Genomic DNA, 19,155 nt, shown 5'->3' with positions numbered 1-19,155 from the left:
GGATAGGAAGAGGGTGTGGAAGTAAATCGTTCTCAGTGGAGTGGAGTCAAAGAGACCTGTAACGCACAACTTATTACCTAATGACCTGTAAAACAGTGTGAGTGAGGGCTTGACATAGTTGAGTGAGTTGATTGATGTAATAAGGATGAGGATAAAGTGAAGAATTTTGGAAGAAGTTTGTAAAAGTAATTGGGCAATAAAATGGCAGCAGCAGCACATTGTAAAAAATGAAAAATGTACCGGGGACAAAACCACTCCTGTCTTATATAAGATGATGGGCATTGAGCTGACCAGAAATCATAAATTCTTAGCACAAGCGATAAAGGCAGATTATATGCTAGAAATTGCTAGGGAAATTGTAGGAAACAGAACATCATTATTCCAGTATGTAGATTTGTGACTTGTCTGTGTGTCGAGTACTATTTCATTTCTGGTGGTCTTACCTCACAATTTTTTTAGTGTAATAAAGCTGGAAAGAAGTCAGAAATTATTAAGGTGGCCCAAATGACTTTTGTGTAAAGAATAATTAAGTAAAGCATGGATTTTTCCTATGCAAAGTGACATCTAGTTTTGTACATAATTGCACATGGTAAAAAAAGTGTAAGTGGATTGATTACTGCATGTCTCACTGTTTAGAAGTGGGGAACATTAAATAAAGCTGGCAGGAGATGTTTTCAAAACAAGTGAAATGAAGCAATTTTTTATGGAATGGAGCATTGTACTGCAAACCCTTCGTAAGGGGTATTGTGGATGCCAAAAGTTGACATGATTCAAAAAGAAAATAGGTTTGGGGGTTTTTTTGGTTGTTAATGTTGTTTGGTGTGTTTTGTGGTTTTTTTAGTATTTTTTTCCAACAGAGAACTGTGTGGTTGTATAGAAAGCAGGTCGTTCTAAGTAAGGAAATACCAGCTATACAAAGAATTTCCTACCTTGAGAATAATTACTATCTGCTGTGATCTGTGCAGATGGCTGTGATTGGAGGATAAGGGTGCTTGGCAAGATAGGCCTGATCCAGTTATTTCAATGGAAGAAGGAATTTGTGGTTGTATTGTCCTTTAAGAGAAGGATATATGAGTGCTTTCTGAGCTTATTTGCAGATGTTTTAAAAAGATTGCATTGAGGAGTAGGGTGAATGTGTGAAGGATGGCTGGGAAAGGTAGTACAGTCTGGGGGAAGTGTGTGTGCGTGGCTAAAAAGGGCAGCAGAGGAGATGGAAAGCAGGCAGTACGCTGTTTAGTTTGGAAAACCAAAATGGGTACAGAAGACAAGAATGCCGAATGTACTGTTTGGTTCTTCAATACTTAATTTCTACTGCACGAGTTCTGGGGTTTTATTAGGATAATCCTAGATGGGTGTATTTCCTTTTAGATGTTATATATGTAAGCTTGCATGGTACTTAAAACGGATGACATACAAAATCTTCTTTTTCTCCTTCATAATATTTAAGCAGTGCTGCTGCGTACACCTCAAGACAATGAGCTAGGTATTGTAGTTTGATACACAGGGTGTTAAAAAGGGTTACAAAGAGGTGTAAGCTGCAGCAAAAAATTTTGTTACCAGCCTTATAATACATTTTTCTTGATTGGTTTTGTTTACAGGATTTTGAGTAACAATAAAATAACAGAGCTGAAGAATGGTTCCTTCTCTGGATTGCACCTTCTTGAAAGACTGTGAGTACTTCTTGAAAAGTTATTTTCACTTTCAAAATTAAGTGATACACTGTTTCATTAATACTTCTGAGAACAGAGCGTCTTAAATAAGGGATCTGTTCTTTATTTTGGTGTATTTTTTGTGACTGAGGAGTTAACATAGCTAAGTGTTCTCTTAATATGAATGAATGAATTATTCAATAGTATGAATGGCATGTAACTGCAAAAGGGATAATCTCACCTGCAGGTGAGAGAGCAGTTTCAGTGGGAAGTTTACTAGAATGCCATGATGGCTAGGTTTGCTTTGTTGGTTGTTTCATTATGCAAACACTATGTTGTAAAGAAAATTACTTCTTTAATTTCTTAAGTGTCAAGCCATTTGTTGAACAGTTGCAAAGTATATTTGCAGGGGAAGCAGATGTATTAGAACCCCTAAGAGAGAGTGGATTTATTAAAGATTTGTTGTTGACGTTTATTTAGGAGTTTTACTGCTTACTTCACAGCTTTGGTACATGCCGAATGTACAGGGGGTGGGAGTGAGTCTGATGGGAGTAACTTCTTTGATATCTTTTGCCTCCCGTTTTCACTTTCCCTTATACATTGCCTATGAGATAAGAAGCAGCATTGTAGCTTCTCTTAGAGTCAGCTTTTTTCCAGCTGGTAGTCGGGATTGGCAGGTTGATCTACCTGGGAGCAAGCATAAACTTTAGAGATAAGGATTTTTCTAGGCCATTTGACTGGGAAAGTAGCCAGTTTCATAATCATCTCACAGCATCTAGGAAGAGTTCCAAACGACTTTTGGCTTCAGGGGATTAAAAGTATTTTATTCTTCCTCTAAAACTCAAAGGCGCTAATCCTAGTCACCTGACCTAAATAAATTCAAACACTTCTACCATTCCCTCTCCCACATACCAGAAGAAAGCATCTTTTCACTGGCAGATGAGCTTTATTGTAGAAGTAAGTTGCTGTGCCAAAGAAGCAAGGTTATCAGCAGTCATGGCATTTGCTTAGGTAATAAAGGCATCTGCTGATGGTTGTTGTTTGTTGAAACTCGTTACAGTTTTCAGACAGGAAATACTTGAAACTCTAGTTAATTTGAGATAATGATTTAAGTTTTTTCTCATGAATCCAAATCCTAATTTTCTTTAAAATCATAAGAATGCAGATTTCTTCCATTTGACTCCTGTCATTTGTATGGGTTTTTTAGGTTAATAGCCTCTTTCATGAAAAGGAAGAGAAGGCTGCAAGGTTGGCGTCATGTTTTGAGCATTTAAAGTGAGCTGGGATAGCAGCATTTTAGGGGGTATGGTAGTCTCATCATAATGAGAACACGCTTTATTGTGCACCATTGTAGGAGTTAATGCATCAGCAAAAGATTAATAATGGCCAGGTGTCTTAATTTTAAATGGAGGAATAACTAGTGTGCTACACTAATTATTAATGATAATATTTTCTTTTTTTTTTTCTTTTTGTACATGCAAGACTTGTTTAGAAGCCATAGATATTTAACCATAGTAAATTTTTCCTCTTTAAATATTTTGTGACCTTGGACAGAAACTACTGTTGTAATGAAAATAGTTTTTCAGACTTAAATAGATAATCAATAGTAAAAGGAAAAACGGTTGGAAGTCACAGTAACTATTATAAACATTTACATTATGTTAAGTAGTTTCAAAATTTTTTTCATGATGTTCATTGTGATAACTTGCCTTGAAAATTGCATTTTTTTGACATTTTTTGCTTATTTTAATTTTGTCTTACTACTCATGTTTCTCCTTGTTTCCTTATGACTATGTCAGGAACATGTATCTGCATAATAATTGATTGAATTTTAATCAATACTGACAAATTTATAATTCATCTGTTAACATACTAAAATTGTTACTCCTGTTTAGTTCTTGAAAATTTTAATGAAAATTAAACCATTTTAAATGGTTCATGTCATTTTTTTTTTCCAGTAAATTTGGGGACATGGTATCTGCAGCTGGCAACTTGTTGCACTTTAAGTTCTCATTTTACTCAAGCATGTTATCACTTGACCTCATCCCCATTTGATAATTCTTCTCGGTTACTATTGAAAGGGATACAGTTTTGGGGCATACAAGCAGCAAATAAAACAGTGAGGAAGTGCAATAAAAATGGTGGCCTCAGGTAGCCATAATAAGTCGTAGTTTTAATAAATAATAATATTTACAGATGTGTTAATTTATGATAATGTGAATTTGCTAATGCATTATTTTGTAAAGAAGGTGATAAATAAAAGTTTACCAAAATAAAAGTTTAATTTTACTGGAAAGTGAAATGTATGTTAATTAGAGTAGAAAGTGACTAAGCTATGTCTACATCTACTCTTACAAGAAAAAAAACTATGCAAATAAGAGTAATCAGGTCAAAGATTTTAATTGTCTTGAGTGGTAATAGAAGTATCTGTATAAAAAGATGCTGTAAGTATTTTAATCTCCATTATGTTTTCATATTAATTTGAAGTTCAGCAAAGGCAAGAGGATCTTGCACCAGGGAACAGTAACCCCACGCACCAGCACAGGCTGGGCACTGACCTGCTGGGAAGCAGCTCTGCGGAGAAGGACCTGGGGCTCCTGGTGGACACCAAGTGTCCATGAGCCAGCAGTGCCCTTGTGGCCAAGAGGGCCAATGGTACCCCGGGGTGTATTACGGAGAGCACTGACAGCAGATTGAGGGAGGTGATCCTGCCCCTCTACTCAGCCCTAGTGAAGCTCATCTGGAGTGCTGTGTCCAGTTCTGGGATCCTCAGTACAAGAGAGACATGGAGCTCCTGCAGCAGGTCCAGAGGAGGGTGACAAAGATGATGAAGGGACTGGCACATCTCTGTTATGAGGACAGGCTGAGGGAGCTGGGCCTGTCCAGCCTCAAGAAGACACAGCTGAGAGGGGAGCTCAACAATGTCTGTCAGTATCTGAAGGGAGGGTGCCAGGAGGATGTAGCCAGGCTCTGCTCAGCGGTGCCAAGCAACAGTACAAGAGGCAACAGGCAGAAACTAATGCCCAGGAAGTTCCACCTGAGCATGAGGAAGAACTTCTTTACTGTGCAGGTGACCATAGATGGAACAAGTTGCCCTTGAGTATCTTCCGTGCTGGAGATACTCAGGAACCATCTGGATGTGATCTGTGCCATGTGCTCTGGGATGACTGCATGTGGCAGGGAGGTTGGACCAAATGACCCACTGTAGTGCCTTCCAACCTGACCATTTGGATGATACTAGGAAGTGTAAAAATTCTGTCATAAGCATTTGTTTGATTTGCCTGCATAAAATCTACACCCCAGAGAGCCAATGAAAGGATAGGCTGACTGTGTAATGTGTGCAATGTATAGCCTATTTCTGTAATTTCTTACCTCGTGCTCTTCTTTTATTTCCATTTTGAAAAGCATTTCATATAGGAAGAGTCCATGGTAGTTATTATGTTTCCTCTCTGACATTTATTTTCAAGTAGTGTTAAGGAAGAAAAGGTAATTTATACAGTGGTAGTTAAGAAGACTTAATGTATACATGTCATATGTGTATATAGGCATAGTTTGTTTGTGCCTTCAGGATGCTTTATTAATAATTAAGACAGTCTTCATTGTGCTGAGACAGAAAGCGGTAAATTTTTTAGTATGTCTATATGTACTTTTAAATCAGACATAACTGGCTACTTGAATGTTTCATTACGAAGCATAATAAAGTTAAAGGGGTTTTTTTTACATAGAAAACCATATTTAAATATAAGTAATCTTTCATTAAGATGCTTTTCACATCTTAACAAGAACATAAGGCACAAAAAAATTTTTGTTGGTGAGTTGCTATTTGTCCACTTAATTATGGCTTTGCTAAAGGGCTGTTCCAATTTGACACAACAGAATCTTCTGTCATGAGAACGGTTAAACAGAGTTGTGTGATGGTGAAATCTGCATCCTGTGAGGTTTTCAGGCCTTTATTGGATGTGACAGTGGGGCAGTTGGTCTGATTTAGTTGTAATTTGAGCCACAATTTAGAGTACATGACTGAGCTCAACACATCCCTTGAAACCTAGGTTTTTCTACTATCCTAACATCTGTTAGTGGCCTTCACTGATGAACATGGGTACCCTTATTTACAGTGTTATTTAGATTTAGGAGAGAATTAAGAATCTTTTAATAGATTCTCAGTGTAAGTAAGGTTGCTCTGCTGCCTGGCTTGTGATTTGTGTTGTTGTGGGAGTGGGTTTTTTTTTGTTTTGTTTGTTTTTTTTGGGGGGGGTTGGGATTTGGTTGCTAGGTTGGTTGGGGATTTTTTGGAGAGCATGGGTTTTTTGTTTTGGGGGTTTTTTGTTTGGGTTTTTTGTTTGTTTTCTTTGTTTTGTTTTTTAGAAGGATTCTTGATAGGTGGAAGATAAAGTTACTATGATATAAAAGATGTTACCCTAACTAAAGTAATTTTTTGCATTTCTTTTGGAGAGATTTTCTTCCATTTGGACAAATAAGTATCTATGTATATATCTTGTTGGTTGAGCTTTGCCAAAGAAAAATCAACATCTGAAATGATTAATTTCCTGTTGCTAAAACTGAAATATAGTTTATATAAATGTATTCATAGGTGTTAAAAACAAGAAAAACTTTAAAGCCAAACACAACTCCCTAGTGAGGTTGTCTTCCCCACCTCCCTTTTATGTGAGAAATAAGTCTGTTGGTTTAACCACCACTGTAATTTCTTCATTTAAAGACTGTCCTGCATGCTACAATCCTGGTAGTTGTATCAGCCTGTGTTATATTAACTCTTTCATTGTTTCTGAAGAGCTGCTAAACATGTCAACACTGTTAATTTTGAGATCTTTTGGTCTCTCTTGTTGCACAGTTTTCCTCTTCAAATACTTATTGGTAGATTGATACACAGCTAGTGCCTACCCAAGGACTGCCACTGGGAAGGGTAGAAAACCCAAACCAGAGACTTCTCAGCTGTTGTGGTTGCAGGTTGAGAAAAGTCTTAACACTTTGAACATTCATTGATATGAATCCATTCCAGTGGATTTATCAAAGAGCTGTATCAGCTCTTTGAATTTATGGAGTGAAATTAAAGATCCCTGATAGTCTAGACTAGTGGATTTCCAAGGCATGTTGTCAACGTTTTTCTCCCTCAGTGGTTTCAACAGTGTGATTTTAAGTGGGAGTTACATGATTTTAAATCAAAATTTGAAATATGAACAGTAAGTGTAATTTTTCTTCCCTACTTCAAAGACTGATGGTAAATGAGTGATGATTATCTTTCATTAGGCTCAGATTTGTCATGGTCTGGTATACCATGGTGTTGATACGCCTGCTGGAAGAGCCAGTTCTTCAGGCTCCTGATACTGCTGCACTGGAAGTACTTGGCAGTTTCTGCCACCATAGCAAGGGAAGAAAATAAAGTTGAGATAAGTGTGTATATGAAAATTTATTTAAGGCAAGGTGATTTAAACGTATTTCAAGTATTTAAAATATTTAGGTAGAGCATTCAAGTGTGATCCATGTGCTATGGCACTGTCTGTTGTACCAGGTTTTGTTAATCTGTCTACAGAAAATGCTGTTGTGAAATCTTGGGATGAATTATATTTTTACTCATGTATATCTATGTGATGGTAGATGTAATCCTCTTGTACAGTTCTCTTTCAGGCAGGATTGTTAATGTTGTGGTAGATGTAGAAGATATTTTTATACTCTTGCAAATTCAAACACTTTTGAATGAAAGTACTATTTTTCTTTTCAAATGTAGAATGTTTGGATATTATCAAGGAGTAAGAAGCTTTACATATAGTATTGCGCACCTGTGAAGTTTCAGATAGTAGTAAAGTAAAAACCTAGTGTTACTAGGGAGGTGGAAGTAATTTTAGCATTTGTGCAGTGATAGTTTGTTCAAAACTGTATAGGTGCTGTTAGCTGCTGTGACCTTTGAAATTAAGCTGAATCTGCAGAATATCTCAAGTTAGGAGTTAAAACTCCTACATCACTTGTACAATTAATAAAGCAGTTTATTTTAATTGTACTTTACATTTCTCCTTATAGTCTCTGGAAACTTAAGAAGTTGGCTCTGAAATTTTTTCACCAGCTGTATTTGGGATTTTCAACTAGGGCTTTGTTTTTGTGCCAACAACATAAGTGGAGATTTTCAGTGTTGGGTCTTTGCTGTATTTTTAAGATCACATTTTGCTTTTCTTGGTAGATGTTGGGCACTACTGAAGTATTGAAAATTGGATAGGCTATGGAAGACAACATTGTGCTAGACCCTACCATACTGTGCAATAAGCATGTGTCTCACCCTGCATAGCTGTAACCTATTCACACTGTGGCAAAGTATATTCGACACTATACCATTTCATGTGATATGAACTGATAAAATGTTTAATGGAATACATGTGTTTTGTCTGTTCATCCTTGTAGTTAAAATACAGATTTATCCAATTTTGAAAGATGCTATGTTAGAGAAAGTAAAAATGTGTTGTTGGGTTTTTTGTTAGGTGCTTTGTTCGGGGTTTTTTGGGGGACTTGATTGGTTGTTCTTGAGGGGGTTGGCTTTGGGTGGGTTTTTTTTTGAGGTTCTCAGGCAAATTGAGACAAGTCACATGTATCTTTATGAATATCTCTGGTTTAAAGTGTAATTTATGATAAATGCTGTGTCTTAATTTTTCTCCACAGGGATCTTAAGAACAATCTTATTAGTACCATAGATCCAGGAGCTTTTCTGGGACTTTCATCTTTGAAAAGACTGTAAGTAGTATATCTAGCTAGTCAGTGTAAACAAAACAAACAAAAAACGCCTTGAAGAGAGTAAGTCTTCTGGAAGTTTAGAAAGCAAAGTTAATATATATTAAAAAGTTGAATATATATATATATGCTGTCTAAATATGTACACACATATGTATGAAACAAAGTCTGCTTTCAGTCTTATGACTGAAGAACATCCGCTGCTTGTGGCTTGGCAACCTCACTTGTTCTGACAGTTGCTTGTGTTATTCCTTTCTTTCTGTATTTGAGTGCCTTGAAACATCGCTGGGTGGACATTTATTCAGAGCTTTGATTCCATCAAGTCTTTTTTTGTTGAATGTTAAACTCATGATTTTTATTTTCCAAAGGTCACAGTGGAACATAGAATCTCTTGCTATTAATACTACACTGAAGTTATAGCACTGTTAATGCTGCTTTATTGAAGGTTTTGCCAACATTCCCGTTAACGTATTTTTGGGGGATTTATGCCTTGGCTGTAAAAGTTCTGTACCAGATGAAACTTGAAAAATAAAACCTCAGCATTATTGCTTTTATTTTTTCTTTTCTTTTTAAACACTCTTCAGATTTTTTGTATTATTATTACAGCTTCTAAGTCTTAGTGATTTTGCTACTACCTCCCCCACCCTGTTTCTTTCTTGAATTTTTTGAGTATATATTTTCATTTGTAACTGATCAGATGATCTCATTCAAAAGGAAAATGTTTCGGTAATTGGACTTCTGAAAACCTTAGAAATAAAACTGAAGGACCAATTCTGGATCATTATTACTTGCAACCTTAATTTTTATTACTTCAGGAATTTTTGGCAATTTGATTCAAGACCTATACAGAAAAATATGTAACTTCTAAGTATTTATCGAAATACAACTACAGAAGTGGTCTTATTTATGTATAATAAATGCTCTAGTATAGGTCTCTGACATGTTAAAAAATTATGTGCTCTGTGAGTGTATATATATTTATATATATATATATATATATATATATATATATATATATACAAACATGCATAAATATTGCACAAATTCGAAAATCTACTAGGTAGGGATATAAGCCAAGACTGTTTAGGGGAATTTATTGGTAATCTAGATATGTTGAATTGTATTTGGATGAACTATAATTACTTAAGAGATGGATTAAGGAATCTGTGTGCGTGTGTATACAACCATATATCAGTACCTTGTGGGTTTTCCTGAAAAAGACCAAATATACATGTGGTGCAATCTGTTACTCATGATTTTTTGTTCAAATGCTTCTGTTAGCAGACTGTATGTCATTTAGAAATAAACCAGTTTGTTCCAATTCTTCCTTTTTTATTTTCTGTTTATAGAGACTTAACTAATAACCGAATAGGCTGCCTGAATGCAGATATATTTAGAGGACTTGTGAACCTTATTAGATTGTAAGTATAATTTGTCCTATATAAATACACTTCAGTTTTAGCTTTGTGTAAGTTAACATTCTTTGTTTCTAGTGGAGTAGTTTATTTAAGTGTGCTTTTGAAAGACAGCCAGTGCCTATGGTTGTGGTTTGTTACTCAAGTAGCAAGCCTAAAAGCAAGTGTTGGGGCCAACCCAAACCACACTGTTCAGTGATCTGTTGGCCTCGTAACAGTTTTCCAGTTTCTTAGAATGTGTAGGTGGGAGGGAAACCAGGAGACTGTACAAAATATTTTCTTTAAAAAATGTTTCAGTGTCATGGACTGTTTCAGTATCCATGCCTTCTATGGTGGCTTTGGTATCAGTCTCTTTTGCTGGCTGTCGTGCATGTTTTGAAGTCCTTCATTTACTTTAAGAGGATAACGTGCAAGATTATGAAATATTTCTTTGCCCAGGTTGTTAGTTTCTTACACACAGTGCTTTTGCTGATATATAGAAAGTGGTATGGATAGTATTTAAAAAAACATTCTGATAGATTGAAAATGCTTCTTGGAGCATGTTAATAGGAAGACATCAGTTCACTGTGAACGACAAAATTAATTTTACACATCTTGAAAGCTGTGCTCAACATCTGCCAGTTGTTGCTTTAAATAAAAGTCTCTGTGTTTCCTTTTTTTTTCCAATTATAAAATTCTTCAACTAAACCAGGACTATTTGAGAACAGTTTATTTGGGGATTTTTGCTAGGCTGTTGAGACCTGATTATTATTATTCTTACAGTCTTGTGAACTATGACAGTGTCATAATAGTACCTTTTAACTTTTAAACCTAGAGTTTTATTGAAGAGAGGTTTTTTTATTTCACATGTCGCTTGTCTGAGGATGAGTTCAAATCATGATACTTTTATTTCTCAGGAATCTTTCTGGAAATCTGTTTTCTACACTTCCACAGGGAACATTTGATCATCTTGGTTCACTAAAGTCTCTGTAAGTACTTGCTGCGTCTAGTCCTACATTATTCTGAACAAACAAAGCTATTTTCTCATCTGGGCTTTCAAAAGTTTTATTCTATATGTATTATTTATTAATTAATAGTAAATAAATAGCATTTTACGCCTTTGTATCAAAGGGACCAAATACTTCTAGGCAAGATCTTAGTCCTTTGTGAACAGTATAGTTTTTTTGCACATAACAGTGGGTAAATTTCAACCTGGTATTATTTTGCTCTCTCTTGGTTTCATGAGTTGTAATCTTGTGTAAGGAAGACAGTAAATGAAAAAAAATAGCGCTGATGATCAGCTTGTGCTTTTCCCTGGTAGTCATGACAGTTGGCTCACTGGACTGGGACTTTTCAAAAGCTTTGGTTTCTGGGTTTGACACAGAGTTAATTTCTTGTTTATATTTATAAAGGAGAATGTTTCTTTCCCTCCTCCATCCCTTTAATTGTTCATAAGGTGTTATTCCCGATATTTTAATTGTCTGCATAACGGTTGCTGTCCAACAACACCACAGATGTGACAAGAGAATCTGGATATAACAGTTGCCATTAAAATAATGGCTGTCTGGCAGAATTCATGTGAACAAACACCAAACAGGATTTCATAGGACTGTGGATTTAGTGTTTGTAGTGTTCAGCCTGTAATGTTATGTCATCCTCTAGACATCTGCAAAAAGAAAAAGATGTTTCCATTAGAGGTAAAAACCAGTGTAGACATAGCCATATGTTTTGCTCCTTTTTTTCCTGTTTTGAAACAAATAAAATATTAATTTCTGAACAGATAAAATTAATTAATTAATTCCTTAATTTAGCTGACTTCAGCAAACGTCTGTGGGGGATTTGGTATGCCTTTTTACTAGAAAGTACTGAATTATGTAGAGAAGACTGTGAGTCATTTAAAAGCCTTATGATTTTCATAGAAATCACAGAATAAAATTGTGTGAATAGTGCTTCTGAAAAGAGAAGTAGTTGAGGAGCTATTTTTATTTCTGTTGATTTTACTGCTAAAGCATTTGATTGCTACAGTGAAGCAATGAAGTGTCTTCTTAGGTTGTGATGGTGCATATTCAAGCAATTTTTTGTTATTGCTCACCTGAAGTAGCATGAACACTCTCCATGAAAGAAATTACTAAAATTTTATTCATGTACTGATATTAGATATTCCTCATATTTATGGAGAGGAATCCTTTTCTCAGGGAGTACGTCCTTTTGTTATGAGAGTTCAGCTTGCAGAAGATTAGAGTGACTTCCAGTAGGTAGAGGTAGGCAACTCTGCTGTAGTCTAGACTTTGCTTGTTGCCTTTGTGTCTGTGACAGTGAGAGGCCTTGCACAACTGTTGATGTCAAGCTTTCAGACCTTGGAATTCTGCAGTTTGTTACTGTAAATGCCTGTTCTTGTTGCAGAGAATTTCAGACTGATTATCTTCTCTGTGATTGCAACATACTGTGGATGCATCAGTGGTTAAAGGAAAGAAATATAACTGTACGTGAGACTAAATGTGCCTATCCCAAGTCACTTCAGTCACAGACAGTGACTGGTGTGAAACAGGAGCTTCTCACCTGTGGTAAGCACTCCAGACAACTGATACTTGTTTTCTAACGCATTCCATGTTCTGTTAATATTAGAGAACAGACTTCTTTTGCTTTTTTTCATTTCCCTAAAATTCAGCACTTTGATGACAGTGGTAATTATGACTGCTTTTCAATGGTTGATCTTTAGTTGTGATTCATTATTTCTTGCTTTTGGAAATAAGTAATAAATTGATGATGATGGATGTTAGTTTGTAGAAACAAAGGATAAGTAACTCTCTCGATAAACTCCTTTTTCCTGCTAATCTTATTTTTCAGAGATCGTTCCCTAAACATCACAGGAGGAATCAGAAACTGATCATTTCTTTCCTAGGTCTAGCTATCAGACTTCAGATATGTGAATTATTCTAATCCCAAATTTCAAGTTAAAAGATTGTCATTTTATGAGTTACTTTCCTGTGTGCTGATTCTATTCTTGGTTAGCTTTCTTTTTGTGATAAAACCATGACCAACTTGCTTAACTTATTTTTTTTTGTGTTGAAATTAGTCCAACTGTAAAAATAAAACCTCATATGTTACTTGATTTTGAGTCCTAGTGAAAAATTGGGAAGAACTAAATGCATAATTACATTTTTCCTTCAAATTTGTATTTAACACTTTTTCCACTCTTTTAGATGTGGGCTAGCAAAAGAGTCTTGAAATGTATTACATTAAAGGAACACACATTTTGAAAAAGAATATGATGATAATTTGTATTTTTCAATATCCGATGCATTAAATGTAGTTTTTATATTCATCTCGCCAGATGCAATTTTATGTTGATATATAAACAATCGATAGTAATTTAGTGTATTTTTCTCCTCATTTGAAAATTAGGTGTGTAACAAATTCTTGCTATTAATTGTGGTTTTATGTCTTGAATTCTAGAACCACCACTCGAATTACCGTCCTTCTATATGACTCCATCTCATCGTCAGGTAGTCTTTGAAGGAGACAGTCTACCCTTCCAATGTATGGCTTCATATATTGACCAAGACATGCAAGTCTTGTGGTATCAGGATGGGAAGATAGTGGAAACTGATGAGTCCCAGGGTATTTTTGTTGAGAAAAACATGATTCATAACTGCTCACTGATTGCAAGGTGAATCCATAGTGAGAAAATACTTCCTGCTTCTTGCTTTCTGCTCTGATTTAGTATCTCTTTCCATAACCCGTAAGGCCCTCTCATATCCTCACTGAGTGAACATTTACACAGAAACATCCCTAGAACGGAAGTAATCTTCACACATCTCCTATTAACAATAAAGTTGGAGGAAGGGGGTCTAGAGATTTGCTAGGTCAAACCTACATGCTTGAAAAAGGATTACCTAGAGGACGTTGCAGTTGGGTTTTAATTTTCTGCAAGTTTCACCCAATGCATTCACTTAAAATAAGTTTGTAGTAGGATACATTTGTTTTCATGGAATGTTAAAATGATAAAAATGTTGAAAGCAAGGCATTTAACTGAATTGCTCATGGATTCTTTACTCTTGCTTTTAAGCACATCACAGTTGTTAATATTGTTCTCCAGCAGAGATCTATAAGTGTAATTTATTCTGCCTGCAGCAGATTGTTGACTTACTCAGCATCTACAGAGTGGTTATATATCCTGTAATTGTATTAGTAAATTAGCGCTTCAATGTTTATAACAAATTATGCATTTGGAAATTTATTTTAATTTGGCCTTTCTAAACAACTAAAAATTTTGTCTTGAATAGCAATGATTACACTTGGGGAATTTGGACTTCACATCTCTTCTTTCTGAAGTCTGGACTTGTTCTTATAGCTGTTCTTTTCGTTTTCTTCCTTGGCAAAATTGAGAGCCCAAAGAATAGTAAATACTTCTCTGTTAATTACAGTACATTGAGATGTAAATAGCTCTGTTTTTATAAGGTCACTCATGGTTGTATGTAATTTGGTGTTTCTTCCATTGTCCTTCTGTACTTAATTCATCTTTTGGTAAAAGCTTATATAAATGTTATTGCAAGACTGTTTGGTTTTATTTGTTTATTTTGTCTTTCCAGTGCGTTGACAATCTCAAACATTCAGGCTGGCTCCACAGGAAACTGGGGTTGTCATGTACAAACCAGACGTGGGAATAACACAAGGACAGTAGACATTGTGGTCTTAGAAAGTTCTGCACAGTACTGCCCTCCAGAGAGGGTTGTGAACAATAAAGGAGATTTCAGGTTAGTAACCTCAGGGTTTTTTCAGAGTAAAGAAAAGTCAATTTAATTTTGCTTCTAACTAAGATTTTATGCTTTAGAGGCACCTATGTGGATGTTTGCTTGTAAATGGTGTGTAACAGATTTTTAACTGTTCTAAAATATTATGTGTTGACAGAAATGCATGAAATTATACTATGAAATGTTAAACTTTGAGCCTGGTAACACATCCTTGAAAGATACTGAAACTAAGCTATGATATTTGAAATATATAAATGAAATTGTTGGAATAGTTAAACTTCTGTAGATTACCTCCAAAATAAAGTTAGACCACATACTGACGGGGGATTTATGCCAGGTTATCATTCTCTTTAAAAGCCTTCTGCTCCTATATGACAAAATCACTATATAAAAACGTGCAACACAGTTTGCATCTTTTTCCCCCCGTGAGTATTGAACTATAAGAACGGTACTGTTTCCTTTTAATAATTGTTGGGACTGTAGTGGTAGCTGTGATATTCCATTGTGTTGAGTGTTGCAGATTATTTTATCTTTTGTTCTTATCTCTTCACCTGTTTTCCCTTTTCTGATCTTTCTGCTGCTGGTCACTCTAACAACACGTTACTCCTGGAGGTGCCAGCTGTAACAGATAGCTTCTGTATAGATTCTCTATATGTAAGGTAATTCCCTTTATGGCTACTCTGTGTTTTACCTCCTTGCAGTACTTCTTACTGAGAATTAGTGTCTGCAGTAGCATTGTGTTCACCATGGTAAATAGGGTTTTTTTAATGTTGTGTAAACTGCTTTTATCCACTCATTTCACTTTTCTTACACTGCTTGGCTGTGTTGATCTTCTGCTTAGTCTTTTGTTTACAGTTAAAAACTTCCTTTCACTGTGTGCATTAAAGTTTTTTTAAGTAATCTTCTTTGTATGCAGCTAATCTAAGACCATATATCTTTTATGTTAAGAAATGAAAAGTAAGTTGCAGGGACATAGTTTTTGGGGGGAGGGAAAAACAAGCTTTCAATTGCAGAAGACCTCCAGTTGTAGCAAAAATTCACTTAAAGTCCTGGCTGAGAACATTATTTCCGAGCTGATCTCCTTTATGTTCATCACTTGGGCAATCTGAGAAGGTGAGTATTAGTAAGGGAATTAGTGTTAAGATCACTTGCTGCGTGGAGGCAATTTAGAATTACTGAAGAACTTCTCTTCCACATTGTAAAGAATTATTTATATAAGTAACTTTGTGCATGCCCTCTTTTTGCACTGTGGTGGTTTCAACTGCAGGGATAAGCATTACATTAGAAAAAGAGAACTTCCCGCTTTAGATAAAAGGCGAAGAAAGTCAAACAGATGCAGGTTGTATTCATCAAAGAACACATCTATTTAAATCACTTATGCATTTTTTTATGATACAAGTGTGAATTGTTCTTCTTTGATTTGCCATTAGAGGTGAAAACAGATGGTAAAGGCTTATTTCGAAGTGTTTTCCATTAAATTAACCTGTGCTGTTCAGTGACTATTCAATGTAATAGGATTTACCCCCTCTGGAATTCAGTAGAAAGAAATAAGATTTCAGGAAATGTTCAGCTTATCAAAAAGTTCGCTATGTCTGGGTTTACTATAACAGACTTTCACTTCTAGCTAAGGTAGAGTAATAATAAAGAGTAATTTTTCACCTTTGAGAGCATATGGAAATAAGGCTTTCACTAGTGAGAAGATGGTTCTGAGCAGATGGCTGTAAATGATCCTAGGTGAATTTGATTTTATAGTTTTTTTAGTTGGAACTGGTTAGTCATTTTAGCTTCGATAGTATTTCAAAACTGGCATCTAGATTTTTATTCCTGCAGAGATGGGATATCAAAGAGTACCGCAGGAATGTGTTCAGTCTCTTCAGTGTCTTTGACTCAGTTCAGCATAGTTTGTAAAGGTTAGGCAGAAACTTCATCATGAAATCTATTTTCTTTAATTTAAATATTCTCAGTCTTACTCAGATAGTATCCCTGAGTATTTTACAATCAATGATTAAATTGAAAATACAATTTGCATGTTAAAATACTTCCACTTCATTAAATCCTTTAACTGTTGTGTTTAGCATAATTTTATGCTGATAGTTGATAGAATTCTTTTTTAAATGTAAGAATTACTTTTTTGAAAAGGGTTAGTCATTGAGTGTAATATATTTTAAAACTGTAATTATCAGGCTGAATTTAAAGATTTACTAAAATGTAATAAAGAGAGACTGGGCTATCTGTAAGCTAATGAAATTATGATATAAAAACTCATTGTAACTGAAAGTTACTGTTCGTTTAAAGAAATTAGTGCTTTCAAAACAGAATTAATATGTATGAAAGAAAGGATTCTTTTATAATCTTGTGGTCTGCCTTTTTCTTTTCCCCTGAAATGAAATTAAAGTGCTTAAATGTAAATGGACCATCTTTTCCCCCACAGATGTCTACACTCATGTATATGTGATAAATTTTGAGCACCTAATTATACAGAGTAATGAAAGAAGAGTGTTACTACAGCCCAAATTTGCACTTCTGCTAGCAATTGGGTAAACTGTGAAAGATATTCAATATTAGATCCACAAGAAATTAAGAATACAGCCAAACTTACATAACCTTTGTTTGCATGCTAAGAATTTCATGCCATTTATCATCTTTTGAGCTCTGCTGGAAGGATATCCTCTCTGGCTTCATGGAATCTGGAGAATGCCTCTAGCTCATGTCATGCAGGTATTGGGAGGAAGCAGTCCATGACTGAGAATGGTACAGCTTAACATTCATTTAGCAAAACTAGGGAATAAGGGGAAGGTAGTTAAAGCTAAAACTAGTTCCCCTATCTCGTTGTCCCCTGGGCTGCAAAGACACTTGTTCCTACATAAGGGGTTTTGTGCTTGGGACAGGAAAGTGGGTAAGGGACACCGTTGATTGAAAGTGTTTCTCTTCATGGCACTGTGCATTTGTATTGTTTTTGTGATGTGAGATTATGGCACAAAGCTGTTGAGTTTTAAATTGCCTACCTTTATGGTCTGGTTTAATAGAAAGTTTTCTAAATCATTATACAAATAATACATTAGTCTTAACAGTTAAGTGTTTCTGTACCTATCTAAATTGGTTCTAAAGGTAGCATAGACTGTAGGATTACCTGGCATTGCTTGTGTTCTTTTGAGAAGATCATGGCAAAAGATGATAAAATGCTGTGTAGGGAGTTGAATGCAAAGTAAAGTCAGGGAGAATAAAAGGACAATAATGAAAGAGAGGGGTAATAAAAATAGGGAAAGCAGAGGGGAAAAAAGGCAAATAACCTTGTGATAATCTAATAACCTTTGAAGTAGTGTTCAACACTGCAACTCTTTTTTTCTGTTTGATGGCTACAGAAGTTCTAGAAGATATGCATATATATATATAGTTTACAAATAATATCTGTTTAAAAGAATAGTAATTAAAGCTCTCCTGAAAAACCTGTTTTACATTTGAGTCCTAGTCTGAGAAACCAGAGAGAAATTATGTTTTCTCTTTTTCTACTTCTTTAGCACTAGATGTGAGTAGTGAGAAAAGAAACAGCATGTGCCATATTTCAGTAAAAATATTTGTCTTGGGGGTTGTGTCATAAAACCTCTGTCAGGACCACAGAATTTAAATTATTCCAAGGCCATGTGACACTCAGTCCGTAAGGTGATACATTCACTGAAAACTGAACTGACCACACTGTTACTGAAAATGCCTTGGAAAAATACAACTTTTAGAAAACTGTAAAGACAGAGACAGATGCCTCTTTCGAAGTGGTATCTTTGATGTGGAAACTTAATATAAAAATTTCAGCATTGATAAATGGTTTTCAAAATTATGTTTTGGTACTGCAGTGGCAGTGTTTCTGGAAACCTGACTCTGCATTCTAGAAGTGGAGGTTTGAGTGTATTATGCAAGGTATTTGTGGGCCTACATGTCTTTTTAACAGCTGGGCCAGCTGATTTATTAGTTAGTTGTCCTCATCTGCCTGTTTTCTTTTTGGCTTCGTTCTCTGAAGGCTTATTATAAATACGTAAAGATTGGGAGCACAGAAGTATTTCATCTTTGTACTTGTTTTTCCAGTCTGTGTTGAATCAGTTTATTTGAATTTGTCCCTACTGACATTTCAGAGACTTGGGTGAATGTACATGTAGTGTGTCCTGCCGTCCCTCCCTCCTTTCCCAGCAGATGCATAACTTGTTTTCTCCATGATCAGAGTTGGCCAGACGTGATCCAGTCTGATGTTCTGTTAGCTTGCTGAGGTGCTTGTAACATTGCACTAAGGTTACTACTGGAATTGTGACAATTCACAACCATACTGTTACAATTTTTTCTGAGAAAAATTTTTGTCCCTTTTTTTGCCGCCTTCTTTACAGTTAAAATCCTTATGTTACCATTGCAGAACCTATACCTGTTCTTTTAATTAATTTACATTCTCTAAAATACCTCTATATGATACCAGGCATTTAGAATCTGTGCTTATTATTTTTAATTTTTTTTTTCTTTCTTTCTTTTAACTACCGCCGTTGTCACCAAATCTGGTATAAGTTTTCCTTTCTGGTATTGGTTGATGGTGACACTTCTCTTAGTTACTTGAAGTGGCTGTTGAGGCTCTGAGTGTACTTGAATGAG

At 35.4% G+C, this 19,155-nt stretch overlaps 1 protein-coding gene across 1 annotated transcript in view; it reads left to right on the top strand.

Annotated features, from left to right (window-relative positions):
* ADGRA3 (adhesion G protein-coupled receptor A3) overlaps positions 1–19,155 on the top strand; it is a 53,543-nt gene that overhangs the window by 13,696 nt on the left and 20,692 nt on the right. Inside the window, 7 exon segments of the mRNA XM_066185545.1 lie at positions 1,599–1,670; positions 8,313–8,384; positions 9,731–9,802; positions 10,693–10,764; positions 12,179–12,339; positions 13,232–13,445; positions 14,368–14,532. Of these exon segments, the coding sequence (XP_066041642.1) occupies positions 1,599–1,670; positions 8,313–8,384; positions 9,731–9,802; positions 10,693–10,764; positions 12,179–12,339; positions 13,232–13,445; positions 14,368–14,532 (828 nt within the window).

Source organism: Chamaea fasciata, unplaced genomic scaffold (assembly GCF_029207755.1).
Source record: "Chamaea fasciata isolate MVZ Bird 193981 ecotype frontalis unplaced genomic scaffold, bChaFas1.0.hap1 SCAF_6, whole genome shotgun sequence".
Taxonomy (NCBI): Eukaryota; Metazoa; Chordata; class Aves; order Passeriformes; family Sylviidae; genus Chamaea; species Chamaea fasciata.
Note: the sequence above shows the minus strand (reverse complement) of the source record. Positions and strands in the feature narration are given on the sequence as shown.